Here is an 18,420-nt window from a genome sequence, read left to right on the forward strand (position 1 = left end):
AAAAACTTTTTTTTTCTGAAATTAGGATTATTCTTTTTATTTTGGGTTAAGGTTAGTGATGCATTATCCAAATATGTGAAATCAAACTCCTTGATTTCTTATTTTTATAGAAAGTTATTTTTTCTACTTGGGGCATCTTTTTTAAGTGACTGGTTTATCCTGAATCTGAGCTAAAACATATTTTTATACTCGATCTTTGGGATATTAAAAATATCCTAATAATTTTACAGTGTCTTGTAATTTATTGAAGTTTTATGTGTTAGTGAAATGATTCTTTTTTTCTTTAAATTATATAAAAATTTAAGATTATTCAATCTTCACAAAATTTACTGTGTAAAAGTTATCAGCATTTGGGATTTAGTTTGCAGCATTGCATCCTTAAGCAAAAAGTAGCACACTTGAAGTTAATTTTAGTGAGCATACTTTAGCATAAGTGTAGTAAGTATACTACATAAACCATGTAACTACTAAAGGAAGTATACCAGCTGTATACTTCTTCAGACTAAATTGGAAAATTTTAACCTTAGAATATATATAGTATTATATATTGAGAAAAGGAGAAAGGACACAAAAAGTTGTAACTGTTTGAGGTGATAGTTTACAAAAGGTAGACCTCGTGTCAAACAGTGAGTGCTGTTTCTCTGTGGTGACCCCAAAAATGGGATAAGCCGAAAGTTGAAGAAGAAGACAACGCGTCAATATTGGGTTCAAATCTTCTTAAATAGGTTTTTGCAGGGTGAAATGAATTTAGTAATAAACATATTAAATCTTAATGTAAAAATATAATCCATGATAAATAATCTACATATTGCTTCTAATATTCAATACATATGTGGCAAAATTACTGTATTTATTTTTAAAAAAATGCTCTAATATTTTTATTACAGCTCAAATTTTTCCAACAAAAGAGAAGGTTCAAAGTGAAATAATACAGTCTTGTTCTTTGAATTAACAACTAACATATTCCAGGGATTTTCAAGGAGTTTTGCAGATGTCATATATATTAACTTTTTTTAAAATAAGGAAAATAAGTTATCTTAAAGGTGACGTCACTCTGGACCTTTGTTTATCCATTGGCCTTACTGTAATGATGTTTGAATAGCGCTGCTGCCCTCTAGTGGCTAAACATTGCCACTTTGGATTTGACCAACACGGTGACCCGTAGATGACCCCACTTAAAAAAACAACATTGGATTATTTAAAAAAGAGAGAGAACAAAAAAGAAAATTACCCTCATGCTTCAAACGATTTATTTTATTTTTTAAAGAAAAGTGTTGTTGTTTGTGACGTGGGAGCGGAAATCTAGAAGACTGGGATTTTTCAGACGGTGAGTGTAAGCGGTGACACCTGACAACTATATTTCACCAACCACAAAACTGAGCGGGAGCATGAAAGAGCATGAAAGTGCTGTTTTGTTATTAGTGTTAATATAATTTATTCCGCGGGTTATAATATCGGCATTACGCAACGAATTTTCCCGCGCGAAGTTAGCGAAGTCCGGCTAACTTTCACGAAGCTAGCAAAGTCCGGCTAACTTCGTAGTCTCCCGAAGTCCCGCCATCCTTCTGGGCCGCTGAGACACCACTTGTTTAACCAATAAAATACTGAATATAATAGATTTTAACCCTTGAAACTTAACACAAATTTATATATATATTTGAACTCCTCATCATAACATGTTAAGTTATTATAAAGCACCTTATTAAAATGTACAGACAAATCAATTAATTAGCAAAGAAAACAATGATTACTTTACATAATTTAAATTTAGTTTATGTGAATTTGAGCTAAACTTTATTGTTCACATTAATAATTTCAATGACATTTTCTTGTTGTATATGTATATGTCATTTTGATTTAATTTCCTGTTTTTTTTTTAAGTTCATCTGAAAGTAAATAAAAAAAATGTACAGCCTTCAAAAGCCTGATTTTGAAGTCCTCATCCTTGCTGAGCTGCAGAGACAACAACAGTCCCAACAGTTCTGTGATGTTTTGTTAAAGGCAAAAGGTATAAACACAAACAGATGTCTTTTTTTGTTTGTTTGTTTTTTGCACCAAATTTTATTATTTCTTTTTTGCCCAGTGTATAAATAGTTTGAATGCACATTTTGGGTTTCACTAAACACATTTGTAAATGGATGAAATGACATTTCTAATGGATTGAGTTCTTATTGACACCCTGCTCTGCAGATACTTTCGTCCCCATGCACAGCTGCATTCTGTCAGCTCTCAGTCCCTCCATCTACTCGACTCTTTCCTCCATGCCACCGCCTCCTCCAGGAAATAGATGGCTCCTGGATTTCCCAACTTTGGATAATCGCACCATGTTCCACCTGGTCAGACTCTTTTACACGGGAAGGATGACTGGAGTGGCAGAAAACGAGAAGCAGGAGACAATTTGTGCTGCGGCTAGGCTAGGGATCCACGGCTTGGTGGAAGAAACCGAAACAGACAATGGAGGGCAGGCGGAGCTTTGCCGCCACAAAGAGGCAGGAGTGCAAACAGATGCCCAGAGGAGGGAGGAAGACGAGAGACCACAAGTGAGGTGGAGGCGAGAGGTGGTGGAAGGGAACACCTACCTTTGGAAAGAGATGCTGTCAGGCCCTGGAAAAGAGGTGTGGACTCAAACGGAAGAGACAAGCGCAGCCCCCCTTGCTCTCCCACTGGCTTCCTTTGAAACAGTTGATGTGGAGGCCTTTCAGAATTTAACACAAGCAGATTACCATCAGTGTGTCCCTGTTGCTGTCCTCTGCCCACCAAAGGACAACCAGACTCACCAGCTTTCATCCTCCACCCCTCCAGCCAGTGATAAAGAACCCTCTCATAGTGCTGAACCAGTGCCAGCCAGGAATGACCCCCCTACTCATTTTCCCCATCAGAGGGTTTGCGGTACCGCTATGCCTCAGAGCAGCTGGACTGGTCTGCAGGGAGCAAACAGGATAGCCACAGAGCCTGATGAGTTGGAGAACGAGGATTTTGAACATTTTCAAGACAACATTCCTGGATTCATCAACTACTTCATGAACCAAGACAAAAAGGAAGAAAGGGGGCTCAGGGGGAGAGGCAGGGGGAGGCAGAGAGGTGCCAGTACAGCCGGAGCAGGTCAGCAGAGAGCTAGGAGACCACGAGGGGAACCACAAGTGGAACCCAAAGGGGGACCGCGAGGGAGACCGCGAGGGGGACCGCGAGGGGGACCGCGAGGGAAACCAAGAAGGCGGGGACCATCCACCCAATTAGTGGATGGGGAGAATGTGAAGACGAGCAAGCCTAAGAAGATGTTTCTACAAAAGTGGGGGGTGAAAACACCCAGAACGGGTCAGGGTGGAGGATCTGTTGGCAAAAAGTTGTTTCTGAAGACAAGAGATGATTTGAAAGCAACAAGGAGGCAGAGAGGATGCAGCCAGGCATGGAAGCAAAGCCCGATCAAGAACGTGCAGCCGAGGACCCTGGGACGGGAACAAAAACGCCCCCATCAACGCCGCTGTAACCAGGTGAGTCGTATGCAGCTGGGACACATCATCTCACCTATAAAATGACAACAGATTTAGCTGCTGTGCCACTCTTTTACATCTCCAAAATATAATGCAAGAAATTGACGTAATTTAAAATATGTTTCTTTTTTAAATACCTCTAAAAATAAATGAATAAATTAAAAGAGCACTTAAAGTAAAAAAAAAAGATCAAGTCGTAAAAATATGAGTAAAATTTAGAGGTAAATACATTTTAAAATTGGGAGAAAATGTGCAAGAATGTATTATGTTTAAGCCAGGGGTCTGCAACCTGAGGCTCCGGAGCCACATGCGGCTCTTTTAGCTCTCTACAGTGGCTCTCTGGCTAAAGTAAAATCAAATAATAGTAATTCTCAAAAAAAGGCTAACTTAGCATTGATTTAATTCATTTTTGTTAACTTTATACCTTAATACTAAAAATACTGGACAAAGTCTGATGTTTTATGATTCTTCTTCTTTTCCTTTCGGCTTTTCCCTTCAGGGGTCGCCACAGCGAATCAGTTTCCTCCATCTAAGCCTGTCTTCAGCATCCTCCACTCTAACACCAGCCACCTTCATGTCTTCATTCACTGCATCCATAAACCTCCTCTTTGGTCTTCCTCTAGACCTCTTTCCTGCAGCTCTAGACTCAGCATCCTTCTACCAATATATTCACTGTCTCTCCTCTGAACATGTCCAAACCATCTCAGTCTGGCCTCTCTGACTTTATCTCCAAAACCTCTAACATGTGCTGTCCCTCTGATGTATTCATTCCTGATCCTATCCATCCTGGTCACTCCCAAAGAGAACCTCAGCATCTTCATCTCTGCTACCTCCAGCTCTGCTTCCTGTCTTTTCTTCAGTCCCACTGTTTCTAGTCCAAACAACATGGCTGGTCTCACCACAGTCTTGTACACCTTTCCTTTCATTTGTGCTGAAACTCTTCTGTCACACATCACACCTGACACTTTTCTCCACCCATTCCAACCTGCTTGCACTCTCCTCTTCACTTCTTTTCCACACTCTCCATTACTCTGTACTGTTGACCCTAAATACTTAAACTCCTCCACCTTCTTTATCTCTTCTCCCTGTAACCTCACTCTTCCACTCTGGTTCCTCTCATTCACACACATGTACTCTGTCTTACTGCGGCTAACCTTCATTCCTCTCCTTTCCAGGGCAAACCTCCACCTCTCTAACTCCACCTCCACCTGTTCCCTGCTCTCACTACAAATCACAATATCATCTGCAAACATCATAGTCCATGGTGATTCCTGTCTAACCTCATCCGTCAGTCTGTCCATCACCATTGCAAACAGGAAGGGGCTCAGAGCTGATCCCTGATGTAATCCCACCTCCACCTTGAACTCCTCTGTCACCCCTACAGCACACCTCACCACTGTCTTACAGCCCTCATACATGTCCTGCACTGCTCGGACATACTTCTCTGTCACTCCAGACTTCCTCATACAAAACCATAGTTCCTCTCTGGGCACTCTGTCATAAGCTTTCTCCAGATCTACAAAGACACAGTGGAGCTCTCTCTGACCTTCTCTGTACTTCTCTATCAACATCCTCAAAGCAAATGTTGCATCTGTAGTGCTCTTTCTTGGCATGAAACCATACTGCTGCTCACAAATGTTCACTTCTGCTCTTAGTCTGGCTTCCACTACTCTTTCCCACACCTTCATTGTATGGCTCATCAGCTTTATTCCTCTGTAGTTACCACAACTCTGCACATCTCCCTTATTCTTAAAAATGGGCACCATCACACTTCTCCTCCATTCCTCAGGCATCTTCTCACCACCTAAGATCCTGTTGAACAACCCGGTCAAAAACTCCACTGCCATCTCTCCTAGACACTTCCATACCTCCACAGGTATATCATCAGGACCAAGAGCCTTTCCACTCTTCATCCTCTTCAAAGCCCCTCTCACTTCACCTTTACTAATCTTTCTTACTTCCTGCTCCACAACCGTCACCTCTTCTACTCTTTGTTCTCTCTCATTCTCTTCATTCATCAACTCTTCAAAGTATTCTTTCCATCTTTCCATTACACCACTGACACCTGTCACCACATTACCATTCCTATCCTTGATCACCCTAACCTGCTGCATGTCCTTCCCATCTCGATCTCTCTGCCTTGCTAGTCTGTACAGGTCAGTCTCTCCCTCCTTACTACCCAACCTAGCGTACAAGTCATCATAAGCTCTTTGTTTGGCCTTTGGCACCTCTACTTTCACCTTACGCTGCATCCTCTTCTCTCTCTTCCTACGAACCCGCATTCCTCCTCTCCTTCTTCCACCAACAGTAGTCCAATTTCCACCGGCACCCTGTCGGTGATCAGCACCGATGGTGGTCGTTGTTAACCCGGACCTTGACCGATCCGGTATGGATCGTAGGTCTGATTCGCATATTTGATTTGGCAAAGATTTTACGTCGGATGCCCTTCCTGACACAGCCCTCTGTATTTATCCGGCTTGGGACCGGCACAATGGGACCCTGGCTTGGGCCCCCTCATGGCTACATTATGATTTTTTTCTGATTTTTTAGTTTATTTTATGACTTTAAAGTACCTTTTATCTTACGCTGCATAGCAATGGTTAGTCGCTATTCAGAGGGCAGTGGCTAAAATATATAGATTTGTGTATTCTTCATATATTTTGGATGCATCAGAATGGAGCAGAGCCAGAAGCTTGTGGCCTGCCCAGCGCATTTTCTATGTAACAAATACATTCTTTTTCAAACAGCATTTTTTCATTTGCTCCTGATTTATCATGATTTGAAAAAAGAAAGAGAGAAATAAAGCCACAAGAACATGTTAAGAACACCAAGAACACAGTTTTCAATGGAGTGAGTCTTTAAAAGTCTGTGACTTCAAAGATTTTTGTCTAAAAACATGTTATGAATCAACTCTTTTCTTCTGCAAATCCTTTTGTTCCTGAAAAGTCGTTCTCTTATTAATTGCAGGAAAGTTTTCGGGAGAACAAATCCTCCTTGGTTTCTGTTCAACCTTCATCTTCCTTCACTGGACCCCTCCAGACATCTTCAGCTCACATCTCTGCGCCCCCTGCTGCCTCCCACATAACCGCAGGGCCACCCACCCTCCACAACACACCCCTCCCTCCTCAGGAGGAGCAGATTGACCGCCTTCTGGATGAGGTCCTGATGGAGCTTCATATTTTACCAAATAATTACAGTATACCTGCACAGACACAGGGTCCTCTTCCAACCAGCAGCAGCACTTTTGGTTCCTCACAAGCCCGAAGCAAGCAGCAGGACCCCCCCGCAGGCTCAGAGGTGCCGGTTCTGCAGCAGCAGTCTGAAGGAGAGCTGAATGAAATCCTGGTCAATTTCCTGCAATCCTTCGAGGAGCACATCGAGAGCAGAGAGGCATGCGATGCGAGTCGTGCATCAGATGACGGCCAGCCTTACACCATCCAGAGCGAACAAACCAAAAGCTCGAGCGACCCTCAGGGGCCCAGCAGGGTCAGATGTTTTCAGGCAGCCATAAACGGAGATCTGCGTGAAGCCCCTGCTGCTGGTGAAACTTGCTCTGAGGGCATCAAAAAAACACTTAAAAAAAAGAAACCAAAAGAATTGACCTCGAGAAAGATCAAGACATTACCACTGGAGAAGAAAGTCAAGAAAAGGAGGAAGGAGAAGTCGTCGAGTGACGCCAAGGCCAAAAGTGTGATTGAGCGGGCAGATTATCTGCAGCATCAGCAGAGGACAACGGGGAAAAAATCTGCAACTTCACGGGAACAAAGCTGCCAGAGTCTGGAAAATGAGGTAAAACCTTCAATCCCAGAGTTTCTTCACTTGATTTAAAAAGGACATTTCCTGGGTAGCATGACATGTTAGCCCAATGGTTTCAACCTAAAAAATACGTCGCATATAAAAAAGACATGAAGAGGGAGATCTGTGTTTCTGCCGAAGAATTAACAGCCACACTCCTCTTCTTTGTAATGATGTTTTGAAATTTTGGCTTTGAGTAAAACTATTCCAAAAACTAGAAGAATAAATGTTTCAATGAAAAGTCTCTGCTACAGCAGAGCAGCTGGACGCTCCACATGATTTATCCATCGTCACTTTTCCAGCTTTACTATTTTGATTGATTGTTTTTTTAAGACAGGGACAACATATATTGATAAAACATTTAAAAATGCAAATATATTATATTATAGCATTTCAAGCTAATTTCCGTCTTTAGTCCCTTAAAAAAAAAGTTGATAATCTCTAGTAAAAGAACAAATTAAATCTATACAGAAAGAATAAAAGACAACAGCAAAAACAGAAACAACAGATGGAGTTGTCAATTAAAAAAAAACAACAAATTCATAAAACGTAGAAGCAGTTATTAAAAAAAGTACAAAAAAGAAAACAAAAAATAGGTAAATAGACATGACAGAAAAACAAAAACATAGCAAAAGACAATAAAAACCAAAACAAAAAAACTTGATGTTCAGATCCCACAGAAACAGTTTGTAAAGCAACATGTTTTATCTTTATGATCTTTTCTTCTTTAAAGGCCAAAAACGGTTTTGACCATGACCTCGTGTCCATAGGCTTAAAGGTTTATCCAATCCGAAGCAGAATTAGCAGATCGTTCTCTAAGGTGAGTATTGACTTCTGTCATGGGAATCTAAAGCTATGAACACACCGAACATCTGACACGTGTTCAAGAACATCCCTTTAGACCACGGTGTTCACACTGGATAAGCAGGGAGGGGCTTCTTTTTTACTGTTTAGTAGCCCTGCAGCTGGAATGGGTTTGGTGTGAAATATCAAAGCGGTGCAAATCCTGTGAATCTTTATTTAGGCTTTTTCTTTCCCAGATCTATTTTGATATATGAAAGACTTGGTGTCATATAAATCCAGCTTTCTCCTTTATGATCAATTTTTGAATGGTCAGCACTTCCGTAAATTTTAAGGAACGCTTTCTATACATCACTACCAGATCCAAGTCCCCAATTGTTTAAAGTTTGACCTGGTTTACTTGGCGTTCAGTGGCCACGAGCCTAAAAAAATGTCATAAAAATGTACTTAGCTATGCAAAAACGCTGGAGTTTTTTAATATTTTTTAGCTTTTATGACCTGAAGCAGACCTAGACTTCAAGGACCATATTCTTCCCTCTTTCTGTGGATTCGAGCAAAGATTTCAGCCACGCCACATGCTCAAAATCTACATGCATGTAACTACAAAAAAACAGTTAAACCTTTAACACTGGAGCTTCAGTGTTTATATTCTTTGATATACTTTAATTTTTTAATTGTTAACACAATGGCTTTTCTCCAAAATCTGCTGAAATTACGTTGATCGTGTTAACGGTTGAAAAGTTGCAGTATTTTTAAAGATTTTGTGTTAAAGCCTCACCGACGTCACCTCAGGTGTTAAAGGGTTAAACTCTCCCCAGGGGTTTTGATCTATCGCCTCCTAATTCCTTGAACATCTTTGGGAAGCTACTTGGGAAAAAATTTTGGACTTAGAAGTTGTAGATTATCATTGATAATCCTGTAGTGATCTCTTAAAAGGGGTGTTTCCCTGTTGCTCACTTTTTTTTTACCAGAATATTTAGAAAATGACATAAATCATTGGCTCAAGCTGAACAACAAGATGTAACACACGAATTAAGAATGTGAGCTTGGTTGATTAAAAATCTCAGTTTCCAAGGAAATCAAAAGATTTACCTTTGCAAATTCTTCTAAAAATTACATAGACCTGTTTGTTAACCCCACTAGACTAAAAAATAAAATGGTTGCTAAGTGATAAAATGAATGAATTTGTCGCATGCGGGTCTGACGGGCATGTAGCCAGCGAGGGCGGGTCAGGAGGGGGCAGTGCCAACGACGCTTGCTGCTTTAACTGTTAAATCTCTTCTTTTTTGAGGAACTCACTCGAGCTGAAGAAGCCCCCCCAGCAGAGAAAGTTCACAAGTCAAGACCCAGAAAAAGAGCTCAGGCCCTCATCCTATCCAATGGAGAACACAAAGTGGAACCAGTTCAGCTGGATTCCCAGAGTTACTCAGATAACCAAGCAGAGAAACATCGTGAGGGAGACTTTACCATGCTGCCACGTGAAGAACCGACAGCCAGGGGAAGAAAGAGAGGGTCTGAGGAAACTAGCCACGCTTCCACCGTGACTAAAAGGCCTTGCTTTGATCAGACGACGCAGTCCGGCAGGGAAGCTTTCTCACCAGCTTCTGGATCTGAAGACCTCTCCTCTACAGAGCAAGACGAAGTCATCGATGTGGAAACCGTTTCTCTGAGATCCGAGAGCGATTATCACTTAGACACAAAACTAAAGCAGGAAGAGGAGCGGAGGCAGGTGATTAGTAAGGAGAGCAGTGATGATGAGGTCATCGATGTAGAAGTAGACTAGGAGGAGGAGCATGGGACTCTTTGGGACTGCAGGGAATGAGACCTGTTTCACCCTTCTTCAAGAAGTTCTGTCTTGAATGAACAGGGCACGGTTCTGGATGTTTTTCATTTAAATAGTGTTTTTGATAATCGTTTACAGTTTTTTACATTTGTTAAAAAAGAGAAAAGGTTTGTTTTTATGGTTTTAAGTTCACAACGTAAAAAAAAAATGCAAGAAGGGAAAAGGTATTTTGTATTCAAAGACATTTTCAGTGTTTTATTAGTTTTAACTAATACTAGCCTCTGTTCCTCTGCTTTTGTTTGGCACTTTTTCCTGTCCTACATTTACATTTCAACAATAAAGTGTTTGTTTTACTTTTGCAGCTGATGTTCTTCAAAATAAAGAACTATTCAGTTTTATAGCATGGGATCAAGGTGGGTCCAGTAGAACACAAAGTAGCTTTATATGCAGACGACGTGATTGTGTTTCTCTACCAGATAAAAAAGTCAATTCCTTCTTTACTGGAAACAATTGAAAAATATGGAACTGTTTCAGGATATAGAGTAAACTACGCAAAATCATCTAGTTTATTACTAAATGAAGAAGAGGGAAAAAATCCAATCTCTGCAACTATTCAATTTAACGTAGCTGAAAGTTTCAAATATTTAGGAATCACTATCAGGCCAAAACTAGAACAGGTAGTAGAATCAAATTATGATCAGAGATAAACAACTCCATAGAGAAATGGATGACCCAATATCAATAATGGGAAGAATAAATACATTAAAGATGAGCATACTTCCAAAATTAACATATTTGTTTCAAAACATACCTCTACCACCACCACTAGATCTATTCTCAAAACTAAATAAACTTTTTGCCAGGTTCATTTGGAAAATGATGTGACATAAATCTGCCTTTTTATATTTATTACTTTTCAAAGGTATTCTCTTTAACTGAATTTTTTTATACATTTCTACGTTTTTTATTTTTTAAACAAATAAGCAGGTGAGGTTAGAACACCTCCATTATATTTTACTAGGATGACCAGAGTTGCATAGATAGAGGTTTAGATGTTCAAAATGTGTAATAAACATGTGGTTTTCAACTTTTAACCACCAAACCTTGGTACAATAGTTGAAGCAAATATGCCTGCTTTTTTATTGTATATATAAATACACATTAAGAAAGCAGACTCAATTTTATATATCTAATATATTCATATTTTATATGTACAATTTTATGAATACTTTGTGTGTATATATATATATATATTAATATTGTATACCAAATATAGAGATTCTTCAAATGTCTCTTTTAAGCTTAAATGTCACCTAATCTTTCTTTTAACAGTTTTTAATAAATAAATAAAAGAATGGTGTCTAATGTGAATGTTTCTTATAACTATTGTGTGCAAGAAAAATTTTTTTTTTAACTTATTCTTACATTATTAATACATTTTTTAATAAACCAACTTCTATCCAAACCCAAACTTAAAACCAGTTCACTAACAGCTTCAGATGTTTCGTTAAAACAAGACAATTATTGGAGCTGGAATGGCAGATTTCGCTTTGAGTGAGTCAACTTTAATCAGGCTTGGCAGATACTTCTAGAATGTGTGTTAATCGCTGTGCTACATTTAAAATGTATGTTTCCATCTTTAACAGATTAAAGACCATCAAATGGCAGCAGCTCAAAGCATTGAGGTAAAATGATAGATTTTATCTATGAAAGTCTTTGTTCTGTTTTAGTGGTTTTAACATTGATGTAGAAATAAATTGGGAGTTACCAGCAATCTAGAACAATCTATTTCTATAGAAACTGCATTGATACATGTCATTTAAATGGATCTGTTTATGAAGTACTTTCAAATGATTATATATTTTTTAACATTCTTTATGACTTATCCAACAATGGTTAGTTGATTATGTCTGGTGTTTACTTTTTAATATACCATATTTTCTCCACCATAAGGCACACCTAAAAGCTTAAACTTTTTTTTGTTTTTCAATAATTGGCCATGCACCTAATAATTCTTAATAATCCTTTGAAATGATTAATTAGCATGTTTGTTTTATTGAAATAAAACCACATGCTCCATCTAGCTGAGAGCAAATTATTCCCTTGAACTCAGTCAGTTGCATCAAAAGTCTCTAATATAATAACTGATTTTCTACATGTTTTGCTGTAGTTTAAACATTAAAGCTAAAAATAAAAAAAATACTTTAATAATTGATTTGCAAAAAAGCAACCTCTTTTTATGCTTTAAAATAATACAAATAATCAAAACCAAACATTAACAAAAATGTACCCGTCTTATAAGCTATAACTATTGCAGAGAAACATATGAAACTTTCATTTGAAAAAAAGTTGCAGATTTCTATTCCTCTTGATGAAACCATTTGCTCGTCCAGACTGCACTTAATAATCAGTCAAATAATAAACAAGACTTGGTGAAGTGAAAACGAGTTTATTAATCATCAACCTGTGGGTCGACCTCCTACACTACAACGCCGCACATCTGAGCTGCACCGAGGAGAGTGTGCAGCTGGGGACGAACGCCTGGAGTCCACCTGTGTTCGATTTGCTCCACCAGCTGGGATCAGGTGAGAGTACAGCACAGGTGTGTGAGCGTGTGCAGGGGCCTCAAAACCAAATAAAAAGACACTGTGCGTGCCAATTATGTCGTCAAGTGTATGTGTGCTTCCCTGTGCTTTAACAGTGTGATATTGTCTCTTATCACACTATAGGAGCGGCTGTAATTCGGTGGGGTCTGTTTGGGGCGGCTGCAGCGGCTCGAGTCAAAAGGAAGGAGAGGATTGGGGAGAGGAAGGAAAGACAGGAGAGGATTGTGGGTAGGAAGGGGGCCTGCTGTCCGATAGGGGGTTTTAGCTTCAGTTTTCAGCCTCTCTCAGTGCTGGATACGCCTGATGGACTGGATCTGGGGGGTCTGACAGTGAGAACCCCAGTTCCTCCAGTGCTGGTAGTCTCCACTGTGTCTCTCACACTCCATGATGTACTGCTGGCCCCTGTAGCCAGGGTACTGGTAGCACACAAAGCTGTGGGGAAGCACACTTAGATTCAGAAATCGCTGGATGCATAGGTGGTAAGACTAAGCTGGCTAAGTCCCATTTCAATCAAACAGAAGGTCACAAGAACTTACGCGCCGCACTGCACGTGCATGGAGCCAACTTCAGGCATCATCCAACCCATGGCCTGCAGAGAAGGGTAGTCATCGCAGACCTCCACGCAGCGGCCCATGAAGTTCTCCCTCTCGTAAATGGTCATGCGGCTGCTCTGGTGGGACTGGAAGAGACACAGACATGTTGGTGCTTCCGGTTTGCTGGACAGGTGGACAGTGTCGCTGCGTAACTCACGGCGCAGTAGATGGGGCGCAGAGACATGAGGCGCTCCACGTGGTAGGACAGGGAGCCGCTGTAGGCGTCCCAGTGAGGATACTCTCCTCTCTCCAGGATGAACTGCTGGCCCTGGAAGTCGTGGTGCTCGAAACCCACCCAGCTTCACAAACAAACACATACACAGTTCGATTGTTTATCTGTGAAAAAGTATTCATCCTTATTGTCGTAAGTACTATTTTGGTTTGTGTTTGTGGTAAGGTAGTAAAGTGGTTTTATTGCCATAAAGTAAGCTTACGCTCCACTCTCCACCCTGATGGAGCGAATATTGTCCATCCCACACTCCTGGATGTTGCAGCACTCAGAGGTGAACTCCAGGTACTTTCCCTGGAAGTGCTCCTGCTCGAACACAGTCACCTGAGAAGACCAACCGAGCAGATGTTCTCAAATTATAAGAAAATTTTAACAAAATATAGAAATGTATGTGAGCAAATGAGTGTTTCTACCTTAAAGAAAGGAGCCATGCCCATTCCTGAGTTGACCAGCGGCTGCATCATGGGGGATCTTGTAGTTCTGTACATGTTGACTCCTATGAGGACATGGAGAAGATGTGACCATCAGTGGTTCAGGATAAAGCATCATGACCAAAATACTGAAAAATCAGACCTGGAGAAGAGAAGTGGTGTCTGGAAGTGCTTTGGCTTTGAGAGTGTGACAAGTTGAAGTAGAGTTGTGGCCTTACCTAGTCTGGCACTCTAAAGGATGACCTCGGGGGTGATACGTGCCTACCGCCTGCCTCGCGTAGAGCTTTAAGAGAACCTGGCGCTTCAGTTTTATATCGGTGGTCGGGGGGCGCGCGCTCTGGTGCACGTCCGCGCCCCCGCCTCTAATCCAGGGGGCAGTCCGTGCTGCGCAGGAGCGGCTGGGAAGCGCGCCCCCGCCGACGCAGGTCCACGCTGTTGTCCTGCTCTGATGGCCAGCTCAGCAGATCCCATAGTGCTGTTGAGGCTGGAGAACAAAGGCGCTCCGGTATGTTCGGACGCCGGTCAGCAGTCCGGCGCGCACCCCGGCACAAAGGACTGGGATCGGGGTGGAGAATGTGGGGATTAACGGTGTAGCAGAGGCACACTGAAGGAGAGAACTGAGTTTGCCTCAACTGATTAATAGAAATGTTGAAGGAAAGATCATGTCACACACAAAGATGTGCACAGACTCATCCTCACCTGGGGTTCAGGTGCGCAGACGCACCTGCGCAGGTTTATGGTTGATCAAGCTTGAAACATAATCATTATAAACCTCACTTTCATTTCATTTTTCACGCATAAAAACCAAACAAAATAAAATGACATAAAGTGATTTTATTTAAATCCATTCACAGTTTTTACAAAAATCACCACAACATTGTTTATGTCTCCTCCTCCTCAGAATTTTATGGGGAAAAAAACCTTTGGGAATCTTTGGATAAAAAACAAAAACATACATTTGAAATTTTTGAATTTTTTTTTAAATATAAACTTTTTAATTTCACACCTTTTATTTTAAATTCTGTTCTCCAGTTTCCACCGCTGGCCTCCTCCCATCCTCTGCTTGTCCCCCTCTGATGATGTGTGGGTTTCTTTTGTCTCGGGCCTCTGACCTCAGCAGGTTGCTTTCTCTCCCCATAATCCGCCTCCTGTGAGCGCCAGCATATAAAAGACAGAGGCACATTCAAAGCCGCACACACTCTGAGTGAGGATCGGCGCAGGCGTTGCACACAGACAGGTAAGGTGCATTGTACACCTCTGCTTTCCTGTGATGTTGTGATGAGTAAAAGTTGAGGGTCTCACACAAACACACCTTCTCTGGCTTCTTTCACCCCTCAGTAATCATGTCCAGTGGAGATTCCAAGGCCAAGGCTTCTTCCCAGACTGATGGGAAAGCTGCTCAGGGCAAGAAGTCTGAGATGGGAATGATGTCCTACAGGGTGGGTGGATTTCTCACGCAGAAAACAGCACCTCCAGTGAAATGCATCAAAGCACCTATATGACACTTTTTTTCTACTTTAGATGTATGTGTTCGATCAGGAGAATTTCCAGGGCCGCATGATTGAGATCAACAACGAGTGCATGAATGTGTGTGAGATGGGCATGGACCGCGTTCGCTCCCTGCGTGTTGAGTGTGGACCGTAAGTCTCAACACACCTTCACTGCTTCACTTCTAGTCTGGATGCACGTTAACTCTGTCTCTTCTCCACAGCTTCGTGGGATTCGAGCAGATGAACTTCTGCGGTGAGATGTACATCCTGGAAAAGGGAGAGTACCCCCGCTGGGACTCCTGGAGCAACTGTCAGAGGAACGACTACCTGCTGTCCTTCAGGCCTGTCAGAATGGTAAAACCTGCACTCGTTTCTTAGATTTTCCTCTCCTATTGACATTCACTTTCTACGGATTGGAGTTCATGTTGTTTTTATTCATCCAGGACCCTGAGAAGCACAAGATCTGCCTGTACGAAGTGGGAGAGTTCAAGGGCCGTAAGATGGAGATCATGGACGATGACGTTCCCAGCCTTTTCTCCTATGGCTTCACTGACAGAGTTGGTAGCATCATGGTCAGCTGCGGAACGTAAGTCAGCATCAATCAGTGTTCAAAAAGATTCGTCAAATCCTTCCCATAATGACACAAGTTTTCCTTCGCCACCAGCTGGGTGGGATACCAGTTCCCCGGATACCGTGGGAGCCAGTATCTGCTGGAGAAGGGTGACTACAGGCACTTCAACGAGTATGGCGCTCGCCACCCTCAGTTCCAGTCTGTGAGACGTATTCGTGACATGCAGTGGCACCCCCATGGGTGTTACACCATGGCCAGCAAGTGAGGCTCGGGGAAGGAGAGAAAGAGAAAGAGCGGAAGTGAGGGAGAGGGGCGGAGGAAGAAGGAAAGGGGAAGAGATGTCTGAGGCTTTTACCTTGTAGAAGATCTGTGATCTAACACAGGGTGAAGATGCACTTCTGCCCCTGACTGGAGACAACACCTCCGAGGAAGGACCAGCTGGACCTCAAAAAAACCACCAGACCACCATCCATCCCTCTCTGTCTCTACTTTTCTCTTTCTCCCCTGTGGGTCGAGCTTTTCCCCCTTTTCTCCTTCTTCTTCTTTTTTTTTTTTTTAGTCCCTCACTTCATTCTCCTCCACAGTCCTCCAAGACACAAAAGAGGGAACACAAACACCTCTGTTTTACAGTCACGATTTTCGGCTCAGGGTTTGATACACCATGGGAAACCATGGACCATGGACTCCCCCTACCTGCCCTTGTGCACGGCACACCCTCTCTGCTGTACAGACTCCTGGCCAAGTTTTCAATAAAAAGGAAAATCTGGATTTCAAAGATATACTTGTTGGTACTCATTGCAAAAATGTGCTCGAAAAAGACACATATAAAAGAAAATTAAGATTCTTTATCACTATTCATGTACTAAAACTTATTTTTGAGGATTTATTTTTGCTATTTTTGATTCTAGTATAAGTTTTGTGAATGAGCTACAGGGAAGAAAAGAGAACATGGTAGTTTCTTGAATTTTAAGAGACTGAATTTGATGTTAGGTCTGATGGGGGTGTCAACAAAAATACACTTCATATATCACTTTACGCAGAAAAAGATCTGCCCAGTTTTAAAAAAAAGAGAATATGAAAGACTTAATTTGCTTTCTTCAGATTCAATTAACACAAGTCAGTCATATTTGTTTCTGCAGAAGAAATGACAAATTCAAACTCAACTGCATAAATAAGAAAAATCAATGGTCCATCCATTTTTTCCTACCCATTTTCTAAACTGTTTTTCCCTTTTGGGTTCCCAGGGGGCGGAGCCATACACACTCACATTCACACCTAGGGACATTTTAGAGTAGCCAATTAATCTATTAAGAATATATACATACATATGAATACATATATGAATATTAATAGTTAAATTAGAATGATTACATCCATTGCACAAATAAGTAAAAATACAAAATAAATTAATCAAACAAAGTAGCTTTAGTGAAATATATTCAAATATATACTAATGACCTATGCGTTTATTGTTTCATGTCCGTATTCTCCTCCAATGTATAAATTATTCTTTTTGTTATAAAGTCAAACATATTTAACTAAGTAAATTAAATACAGGGACATAGACACATTTCCTACTTACAGTATGTTCTCTGGATATGTTAGCACTTGAAAACTAACATACAGTTGGTGTTTTATTTTAATTTTTATTTGATAACAAACCTAAGTATTGACAGTCACCAGTGTCTGATGGAGCAATTTTATTTAGACAAGTCAAAATATATTTAATGGTGTGAAGTAAAAAAAATATATAAATCATCAGAGCTGAAAGGATGCTAAACTCTAATAGCTAATGAGTATTTTGTAAATTAAAATGAATTTTTAGTTAGAAATGACTCAGTTTGACCCTATATAACCACTTGTATAATATCGAACACACATTTCCACTTTTCTCATTTGTATGATCCACATTTTTCTTAAAAACTCATTGTTTATACTGTAACTTTGTCTGTTTTTTGCCCTGTGGTTCATCATCATTCCACTAGGGGCAGTAGAGGGGGTTTTCCTGCTCATTTCAGAATGGCTACTTCATTCAAATCTTACAAACACTTTTGTTGAGAAAAGTTTTGTTAATTTTCAAAACTCCATGACGAAAATAATTAATCAGTAGTTATTCGTGTTTTTAAATGAGTATTTGTATTTTAAAATTTTATAAATCTGTTCATAAATAGTTCTTTGTAATAGAATATGTGTGTCTAGTTTAAGAAAGTGCAATAATGTGCTTATTTTAATTGAACATTTATGTAAATTTTTTTTCATCTTAGCTGTTTGCAAAAATGTACCAAATCACCCAATGAAAAAAAGGGGGATTTCATCAAAGGGTAAAAAAACAATTAAACTCCAAAATATATGAATTTTCTGTCAATTCTGTAAAAGTGTGCACCTAACAGGGTTAAGTCAGTGTAAAGCATGCATTTACAAAGTGCTGATTGTGTGACCCAGGCTCACATTTTCACCTGTAAATACCTTTACTAGAATGTTCTGTTTTCTTGATTTTTGTAGAAGCTTTTAGCTGCAAAGGGCAAAAAAAGTTGGATTCAGTAACCTACTATGGTATCTTAATCTCATTCTGTGCTTAGAATAGTGCATTTAGATAGGGTTTGGATAGTTGAGTTGCTCTTTCCCACTCT

The 18,420-nt window shown here is 40.5% G+C and overlaps 3 protein-coding genes across 6 annotated transcripts; 2 read left to right on the plus strand and 1 right to left on the minus strand.

Moving 5' to 3' along the window:
• The first annotated feature begins 260 nt into the window (after nucleotides 1–260).
• On the plus strand, nucleotides 261–10,231 carry LOC112153130. 2 transcript variants are annotated; one of them, XM_024283076.2, is made up of 6 exons: nucleotides 262–1,327; nucleotides 1,882–2,008; nucleotides 2,191–3,491; nucleotides 6,459–7,280; nucleotides 8,020–8,106; nucleotides 9,379–10,231. In XM_024283076.2, the coding sequence occupies exons 2-6, from the start codon at nucleotides 1,906–1,908 to the stop codon at nucleotides 9,868–9,870; spliced, it is 2,805 nt and encodes a 934-aa protein (XP_024138844.1). In that variant the 5' UTR covers nucleotides 262–1,327; nucleotides 1,882–1,905; the 3' UTR covers nucleotides 9,871–10,231. The 2 variants fall into 2 exon arrangements, with proteins under 2 accessions (XP_024138845.1, XP_024138844.1); XM_024283077.2 differs by lacking the exon at nucleotides 1,882–2,008 and having other exon boundaries at nucleotides 261–1,327.
• A 2,072-nt stretch (nucleotides 10,232–12,303) lies between these two features.
• Nucleotides 12,304–14,034, minus strand: cryba1l1 (crystallin, beta A1, like 1). Of its 2 annotated transcripts, none has more exons than XM_024283090.2 (6): nucleotides 13,948–14,034; nucleotides 13,712–13,794; nucleotides 13,504–13,622; nucleotides 13,227–13,368; nucleotides 13,013–13,155; nucleotides 12,304–12,908 (listed from the first exon to the last, which is right to left on the minus strand). In XM_024283090.2, exons 2-6 carry the CDS (start codon nucleotides 13,784–13,786, stop codon nucleotides 12,761–12,763), a joined length of 627 nt encoding a protein of 208 aa, XP_024138858.1. In that variant the 5' UTR covers nucleotides 13,787–13,794; nucleotides 13,948–14,034; the 3' UTR covers nucleotides 12,304–12,760. The 2 variants fall into 2 exon arrangements, with proteins under 2 accessions (XP_024138858.1, XP_024138859.1); XM_024283091.2 differs by having other exon boundaries at nucleotides 13,872–14,001.
• Nucleotides 14,035–14,798: 764 nt separating this feature from the next.
• On the plus strand, nucleotides 14,799–16,569 carry crybb1l1 (crystallin, beta B1, like 1). Of its 2 annotated transcripts, XM_024283088.2 has the most exons (6): nucleotides 14,799–14,966; nucleotides 15,068–15,168; nucleotides 15,251–15,369; nucleotides 15,441–15,573; nucleotides 15,663–15,805; nucleotides 15,884–16,524. In XM_024283088.2, the coding sequence occupies exons 2-6, from the start codon at nucleotides 15,073–15,075 to the stop codon at nucleotides 16,053–16,055; spliced, it is 663 nt and encodes a 220-aa protein (XP_024138856.1). In that variant the 5' UTR covers nucleotides 14,799–14,966; nucleotides 15,068–15,072; the 3' UTR covers nucleotides 16,056–16,524. The 2 variants fall into 2 exon arrangements, with proteins under 2 accessions (XP_024138856.1, XP_024138857.1); XM_024283089.1 differs by lacking the exon at nucleotides 14,799–14,966 and having other exon boundaries at nucleotides 15,073–15,168; nucleotides 15,884–16,569.
• Nucleotides 16,570–18,420: the final 1,851 nt, after the last annotated feature.

The sequence above is a fragment of the Oryzias melastigma genome, linkage group LG10 (assembly GCF_002922805.2).
Source record: "Oryzias melastigma strain HK-1 linkage group LG10, ASM292280v2, whole genome shotgun sequence".
Classification (NCBI taxonomy): Eukaryota; Metazoa; Chordata; class Actinopteri; order Beloniformes; family Adrianichthyidae; genus Oryzias; species Oryzias melastigma.

Coding starts and splice junctions, on each gene's coding strand:
- LOC112153130 (XM_024283076.2), top strand. CDS start 1,906: ATGTACAGCCTTCAAAAGCCTGATTTTGAAGTCCTCATCCTTGCTGAG. Junction 7,281..8,019: donor GCCAGAGTCTGGAAAATGAG/GTAAAACCTTCA, acceptor TCTTCTTTAAAG/GCCAAAAACGGTTTTGACCA. Junction 8,107..9,378: donor TTAGCAGATCGTTCTCTAAG/GTGAGTATTGAC, acceptor TTCTTTTTTGAG/GAACTCACTCGAGCTGAAGA.
- cryba1l1 (XM_024283090.2), bottom strand. CDS start 13,786: ATGTACAGAACTACAAGATCCCCCATGATGCAGCCGCTGGTCAACTCA. Junction 13,623..13,711: donor GCATGGCTCCTTTCTTTAAG/GTAGAAACACTC, acceptor TGGTCTTCTCAG/GTGACTGTGTTCGAGCAGGA. Junction 13,156..13,226: donor TGCGCCCCATCTACTGCGCC/GTGAGTTACGCA, acceptor TGTCTCTTCCAG/TCCCACCAGAGCAGCCGCAT.
- crybb1l1 (XM_024283088.2), top strand. CDS start 15,073: ATGTCCAGTGGAGATTCCAAGGCCAAGGCTTCTTCCCAGACTGATGGG. Junction 15,169..15,250: donor TGGGAATGATGTCCTACAGG/GTGGGTGGATTT, acceptor TTTCTACTTTAG/ATGTATGTGTTCGATCAGGA. Junction 15,574..15,662: donor CCTTCAGGCCTGTCAGAATG/GTAAAACCTGCA, acceptor TTATTCATCCAG/GACCCTGAGAAGCACAAGAT.